We start from the raw sequence: 7,684 nt of genomic DNA on the forward strand, positions 1-7,684 counted from the left end.
TTTTTAATGAGTTTTTAGAGAGGATAAAAATTAGAAAAAATAAAAAAAGTTCAAAAGGGAAACTGTATTATCCAAATCATTATGTAAGCTTCATAAACACCTGTTCAAAGCACAAATGTGCATTTATGAATGTATGCAAGGTCGTGTAAGAGTGTGTTACAAGTTAGTATTTCATAAATAAACCTAAGAACTCCTGAGAATATCGCGAAACTTTTCTTGGCTTGCCAAGAGATCATTAGAGGTTATGAACTTCTTCCCAAACGACCTCGGTAGGCGATCAGGGAAGCCACAATTGCCAATAAATGGTAACAGCTTTGCAAAGACAAAAACAAAACAAAAACAAAAGAAAAAATATTATCTGGGGTATAGGAATGAATAATCCATGAGTGGCTGCTACGGTCACGAGTGGCCGAAACGCTTCCTGACTCTTGATTGGTTGTTTTTTGGTGTTCAGAGCAAATTCTGGTTTCTGATTGGTTGTTTTTTTTCGTGATTGGTTGTTTATGAAGTTCAGAGCAAATTCTGACTTTGTTTTTTTTAACTTGTTAGCAAATTTTGATTCCTGATTGGTTTGTTTTTGAAGTTCACTTCTGATTGGTTGAGTCAAATTATGATTCCTGATTGATTTTCAAGTTTTTTTTCTGACTTGGTTTTTTTGAGCAAATTTTGATTCCTCACTGGTTGTTTTTTGAACTTGTGATTGGTTGTTTTTGAAATTCTGCTTTTCTGACTCATGATTGGTTGATTTTGATTTTGAAGATTGGTTGTTTTGAACAAACAAATCCTGACTCCTGACTGGTTGTTTTTTGAAGTTCTGAATAAATCCTGACTCCTGATTGGTTGCTTTTAAAGGTCTGGACAAATCCTGACTCTTGATTGGTTGTTTTTGAAGTTCAGAACAAATCCTGACTCGTGATTGGTTGTTTTTGAAGGTCTGGACAAATTCTTCCTCATGATTGGTTGCTCTTTTAAATTGTGAGAAAATTCTGACTCCTGATTGGTTACTTTTGAAGTTCCTTGTACGTTGCTAACGAAGTTTGGGATGAAGTCTGTCTCTGATAAGAATCAATTAAATAACGATATTTATCAATGAATTCCCCCACCCACCCACCTGCCCCTCTTGCCAACCCCCTCCCCACCCCCAAAAAAGACTCAGATGTAAAAATTTTTCTAATGTGCTATTGTGTGGTTATATCCCAACAGATTCTCTCTTTTACACATTTGCATAAATTTGCATAAAGCAAATAAGTATAATTCTTTTAGTAAATGCCTCAGCAAGATATTTGTAATGAAACTGCAAGACCCATCCACTTTTCTAGTCCGTCTGCAACCAACCAAAGTCGACGAACCACCGTACACTTGACATCTGGAAAATACAACTGTGGAAATTTTATAAAGATGATTGTATGCGTGATTGTTAATTTCATTCCCCGGTTATTTAACTCCCCTAAGTCATTCAATACCTTTTTTCTCAGCTCCCCATAGAACGGAACTGCTTTTTATTACCAATCACTTTTGATCACTAATCACTTTTACCGCTAATCACTTTTTTATCACTAATCACTTTTACCACTAATTGCTAGTCAGGCTTTTGACTTATCGGGAGCGACTCCCAATTACAGCATTCTAACAAATAATTCATTTGGGAAAGACAGACTTTTTATTTTTTTTATTTTATCATTGTTTAATCAAGAATTCATTATTGGTTTATTGTCCTTTTGAAAAAATAATGAGCGAAAGAATATGACAAAGCGATTGAACTGATTTTACATTGGCACTGAAAAATTATCTTGATGTTTTGGAAGCTCGAGATTCGGAGTCTCAAAAATTGAAGGGGGGTTTTGGGAGTGTATAGGGTGGTGGAGGGTGGGGGATTTCATTTGCGCGTCGAAAACATGATAATTGAATGGTTAAGGGGCGTATTTTTACACAAAACAGGTGTGTGTGTGTGTGTGTGTGTTCATATGCATTAAGCAAAGAATATGGTTTGATATTCAGTTCATTGTACCTCAGGAACAATTTGTACCCAAAGGGAATATTAACATATACATATATATATATATATATATATATATATATATATATATATATATATATATATATATATATATATATATTCATATATATATAATCATATATATATAAATATATATATAATATTCATGTATATATAATCATATATATATAAATGTATATATAATCATATATATATAAATATATATATATATATATATATATATATACAGTATATATAGCATTTCCTTGTACTAACCAAACTCATGATTATCGTGTGTAACCTGCATACAAAAAATTCCCTCACGTTCGCAGATTGGGACATAAACCTCATCATTTTTCTGCCCATGCACCTAACTAAGACAGACTAAGGTTAACCCAAACCTTCGTGACCAGAATAGGGAAAGAAAAAGCAATTTTCCATACAAAAAAAATTCTATTACAAAACACTAATTCGTACAACAAAACAACATGAGTATGCTGGAGACAGTTTGATGTTTCGTGTCATGGTTCGTAGTAGGTTATTTCAGACACCAAGTAGCACAGGGCGTCTGAAACTTAGTGTAGAATTTTTTAATATACAAAAATATACAAAAAAAGGAAGGGACAATACAAGCTTAACATTTTTAATTATTTCAGGTTGCTCGAGATGTATAACTGTCATTGAATTCCTATAATACATTATTATTATTATTATTATTATTATTATTATTATTATTATTATTATTATTATTATTATTATTATTATTATTATTATTATTATTATTATTATTATTATTATTATTAACAATCGTATAACATTCTATCCTTTTTTAAGATGTCATTATTATTATTATTATTATTATTATTATTATTATTATTATTATTATTATTATTATTATTATTATTATTATTATTATTATTATTATTATAGGATTCTACAAAACAGCCTCCCTATACATAATATAACTGAGGACATGCAAGCAGAATCCAGATATTTTTGGGGGAGAAATATTGTAATGACCTTATGAACATAAATATACAGAAATGGCTGAACCTGATATATGCAAAAGATGACCCAGGGCATTTATCTTCAATAATGACCCATTATTTGCAACTAACCTTGCAGTAAATGTATGTAGGCACGGAGGATTAAATCTATATCTTTGTGGTTATTTATATACATTCTAAAGCCCTAAAAAAGATATTTACTTATTTTTTTAGGCAGTGGTTAAATTCCTTAACTGTGATTATTACCTATACTAAGTTCTGTACAATATTTTATTTTGTGTGTGTGTGTTTGTGTGTGTGTCAGTGTGTAAATACCAACTTGAATAATCACTCGGTTGAAGAAGTGATATATAAACAATTTCTATAATATTATTTACCTTAATTACAATTTTCTTGAAAAAACAATAGCAAAATTATTATAATCACTCTCTATTATAGCCACGGCTATGGAGTCTGATGACTACATTATCGTGACTTGGCAACCTACCATTAAGAAGTCACAAGCACTATTGGCTGATAGTTTGCCAGGCTAAGATAAGGGGACTCTTAGGGTCGTTTGCCATAGCTATGGCAGAAATCATGGCATCTAGAAGCTTGTGGTTGGTCATCACTTGTAAAAAAATAAACTGTAAAATTGACTGATAGGTTGACAAGCAAAAATAAGGAAATATAGGTTTGCTTGTCATAGCTATGTCAAAGTTCTTGACATCTAGAAGCGTGTGAGTTGTTTGCCACTTGTAAAAAATAACCTGTAATAGTGACTGATAGGTTGACAAGCCAAGATAATTCGAAACATGTTTGCTTGCCACAGCTATGGCAGAGTTTTTTGCATCTAGAAGCTTGTGAGTTGTTTGTCACTTGTAAAAAATAACCTGTAATAAAGACTGGTAGGTTGACAAGCCAAAATAATCTTGACATCTAGAAGTTTGTGAGTTGTTCGTCACTTGTAAAAAATAACCTGTAATGTTGACAGGTAGGTTGACAAGCCAAAATGTTCCTGACATCTAGAAGCTTGTGAGATGATCGTCACTTTTAGAAAATAACCTGTAATAATGACTGATAGGTTGACAAGCCAGGAATATGGAGATTAGGCTAGCTTGCCATAGTTATGTCAAAGTTCTTTCTATCTAGAAGCTTGTGAGCTGTTCGTCACTTGTTCTCACGACCTGGAGTTCTTTACTCATGGATTTCTCTCCGTGACCAATCCTCCAGTAATTTCCTCTTCCTTCTTGAATTCCAAGCTTAGCCCCGAGGAGCTTGTCCCTCTTGGTAACAGTGTTTTTCTCCTGATCGGCCGAGCGCGCCTTTTCAGCGTCGTGCATCCTCTCCTTCTGGTTTTTCAGTCGGATGTTTTTGTCGGCCCTCTGGACCCAAGCAGGGTCTTCCTCTCTGTACTCCCACGCTTCCTCTTTCACCCTCTTCTCCTCCGCTTTGCGCTTCCAAGAAGAGACGCTGATTTTCTGGGTCCTCTCTGGGCTGCTACTCTCCTTCTCCCTCTTGTTGCCGTCCCAGAATCGTATCCCTCGCTTTACGAAGTGGAAATCTTCTCCATCAGGATTATCTCCGTGTTCCACCTTCCAGTTCTTGCTTCCTTTGTCAAACGTCATGATTTTAGACGGCTTCTTCTCAAACTTCACTTGCGTGCTTTTATTGGCTAATGTCTTGTTCCCCTTGATGAATTTTTCGGTGTATTCATCGCTGTGATAAGCCTCCATTTGCCTCAGAGTATCTTCTGTCAGCCAATTAGTCATATTTTCTTTATTCCTCCTTTGTTTTTCTTCCTTCTTTCTCGTTATCTTGCTCTCCACACCACCCGTCCTTCCCTTCTTATCCAAGTGTATCTTTCTATTGTCAGATGAATGAGCCCAGAGTATATTTTTGCTCTCTGTATCATGACTGTTTACAAAGCTCTCACGGTAAAATTGTCCAGTGACATCCCTCACTATCCACTTATCTTCATTAACGACTACTTTCCCACTCCTGGAACTACCCCATCTGATCCCCTCTGAATCATGCCAAGCTCTGATGATGCTGTGAGTTGCAGTGTCACCTAAACCGTTTTCTCCTCGGAAGCTTCTATTGTCGATCGAGGTTTCGTCAGACGTGAAGCTTCTGTTGTCATGCTGGCCAGTAAATGTGTTTAGCCTCCTTCCTTGATGTACTCCATTTTCCAAGTGTCCACTCTGTGAGTAAACACCATTTTCATTTTGCCTCGGGATTTGCCTTGCATTTCCCTTGTTTTGAATTTGCAGATCAAATCCATCACGTTTTGTGTCGATCAGCGTCTGTGAGGTGCTTAGTTTGCTTATGTCAGTGATTGCTATGGGCTTGAAATCCCGCCCTCGAGTATTCTGATAGTGATGGTTATCGTAAGATTTACTTCTATACCTACTGTCTGCTAAAGCATTTGTCATCTGTAAGTCTGCAGAGACACTCCTAACATTCATCCCTAATGACTGAGAACTATGATGAAGATGATGTCCAGACTGTCTTACAGCTGGTCTATTGATGCCTTTGGCACCACTCCCATCCTGGTTTACCCTTGCAGCCTGGATGTACCCACGAGGCCTCACACCACCCACATGATCTAGGGAGGCGTAGGGCGTCCACTCGTCCAGGATCTTTTCCATGCGAGTGAGTTCTTCTATATCACCCACGCTCCTTCCTCGCTGGCGATTGAGGGCGAGCCCCCGTCCACTCTTTCCAGGAGTGAAGCTGAACCCATCCTGAGAAACTGTTGGAACCCTGTCTGCAGCAGCTGCCTTCAAGAACTTCTGCTGAGAGCTCGCTTCGCTGATGCAGCTGCGCCTGGTCCTCTCCGCGACGACGTGCTTCTGTTGATGCTGCTGCTGTAGCTGTAAATTTTGTTGATGCTGCTGCTCTGTCTGATGCTGCTGAAGGCAGTTCCCAGACCCGTCGTCTTTCTGGCTGCTGCTAGATCCCTCTCGTTTCTTGGTGGTGGTGATACTCGCGTTGTGGGTCAGGGTGGGAGTGGTGGCGTGCCGCTAGTCCCTCGATGACCGGATGGCCCTACAGAGGGAGGCTGCAGCCACCAGGCCAGCTACTTCTATGACGCCCACGCCCACGCCCACTCCAGTGATCAGGCCACTCTGTGCTCGGACCCAACCGGCAACTCGACCCACACATCCCTGGGGAATGGAGGAGAAGAGTTATTACCTATTATTATATGTTATGCTTTGGGGATGGATCATTACATAATGGTGAAATATGTTACTTTAGTCTTGCTTTCCTTTTGATTTTAGATGGTTTCATAATACAGTACATAGTGATTCCTGTATTCTACATATATACATCAAATATAAGGAGCCCGTAGAAACGCCAAAATGTGGAAAATAAAGGCTATATTTCAGAGACCGAACTGTCTCTCTCCTCAGGCAAATTCTGAAATAAAGCCTTTATTTTCCACATTTTGGCATTTCTATGGGTTCCCTTATATTTGATGGAATTTTGTTTTAACAGAAAATATTTCACAGTCACATACATACATACATGCATACATACATACATACATGCATGCAATATTTTCACCTTTTCCCTTTTTCATTTTATACTTTTGTTTTGGTTTTGAGTTGGTTTTGATTATACAATACACAAGAATTTGTGCGTTCTACATACGTACATACATGCATACACATACATAGACAATTTTATTCACTAATCAGTTATGGTTTTACACAAACATACATACATAAACAATATTATTCACTAATGACAAGGTTTTGCATACATACATACATGCACACATACATACATAAACAATATTATTCATTAGTTATTTAAGGTTCTGCATAATACATAAATACGTACATATACATAAACACATACATACATACATACACTGACAATATTATTCACCAATAACTTAAGGTTTTACATACATACATATATACAGACGAAGACTTTATATACATACATACATACATACATACATACATACAGACGAAGACCCAACATTTTACACAACATGAAAGATTAAAGACCCGATTCCAGCTCGCTCCATATTTTCGAGAAGCCCCTTAATGAAGACACATCGCCAGAGATTCCGGATCGGAACATATACATATTTTAGGAGCGAAATATGAGGCGGACAGATGATGTACCCCTCGGAAATATATATACATTTATATACATATAAGTCTCTCCTTTGCTTTAAACCTGATTTATGAAGTCCCGTCTCAGAATTTGAAACAAGTGGAGGCGAAACCCGACCGGAAGTTATGTGCATCCGCTTGGCTGTTCATTTGGGAAAGTGTCTTCCCGGAAGAGCTGACTTTCTCTCTCTCTCTCTCTCTCTCTCTCTCTCTCTCTCTCTCTCTCTCTCTCTCTCTCTCTCTCTCTAGATTGGGGTGGTGGTCTGTGATCGAAGTCTTGAACGCGAGGACTCTTTTATGCTTGAAGTGTGTGTGTGTGTGTGTGTGTATGTGAATTCTTGCGGTTCATAAATTGTTATTGATATAATCATATCATTTGCATGAGTGTGTTTGTGTGTTTGTTTGTGTGCGTTTGTGTGTTTGTTTGTGTGTGTGTGTGTGTAAGGTGAATTCATACTATTCCCAAATTGTTATTGATATTCTTTGTTTGTTTGTGTGTATGTACAAGGTTAAGAGTGTGTGTGTTTTTGTGTAAGTGTGTGTACAAGATTAAAGGTATGTGTGTGTTT

General features: G+C 37.1%; 2 protein-coding genes across 2 annotated transcripts in view; both read right to left on the bottom strand.

Annotated features, from left to right (window-relative positions):
* Positions 1-2,899: 2,899 nt before the first annotated feature.
* Positions 2,900-5,995, bottom strand: LOC136828160 (uncharacterized). Its single transcript, XM_067085975.1, has one exon. The coding sequence runs from the start codon at positions 5,631-5,633 to the stop codon at positions 4,131-4,133; it is 1,503 nt and encodes a 500-aa protein (XP_066942076.1). The 5' UTR covers positions 5,634-5,995; the 3' UTR covers positions 2,900-4,130.
* A 1-nt stretch (position 5,996) lies between these two features.
* Positions 5,997-7,684, bottom strand: part of Tsp68C (Tetraspanin 68C) — a 74,456-nt gene continuing 72,768 nt past the window's right edge. Inside the window, exon 6 of the mRNA XM_067085976.1 lies at positions 5,997-6,152. Within this exon, the coding sequence (XP_066942077.1) occupies positions 6,009-6,152 (144 nt within the window). The 3' untranslated portion in view covers positions 5,997-6,008. The remainder of the gene's footprint in view (positions 6,153-7,684) is intronic.

The sequence above is a fragment of the Macrobrachium rosenbergii genome, chromosome 42 (assembly GCF_040412425.1).
Source record: "Macrobrachium rosenbergii isolate ZJJX-2024 chromosome 42, ASM4041242v1, whole genome shotgun sequence".
Taxonomy (NCBI): domain Eukaryota; kingdom Metazoa; phylum Arthropoda; class Malacostraca; order Decapoda; family Palaemonidae; genus Macrobrachium; species Macrobrachium rosenbergii.

Bases quoted from the DNA above. Each gene is read 5' to 3' on its own strand.
- LOC136828160 (XM_067085975.1), bottom strand. From the start codon at position 5,633: ATGGAAAAGATCCTGGACGAGTGGACGCCCTACGCCTCCCTAGATCAT.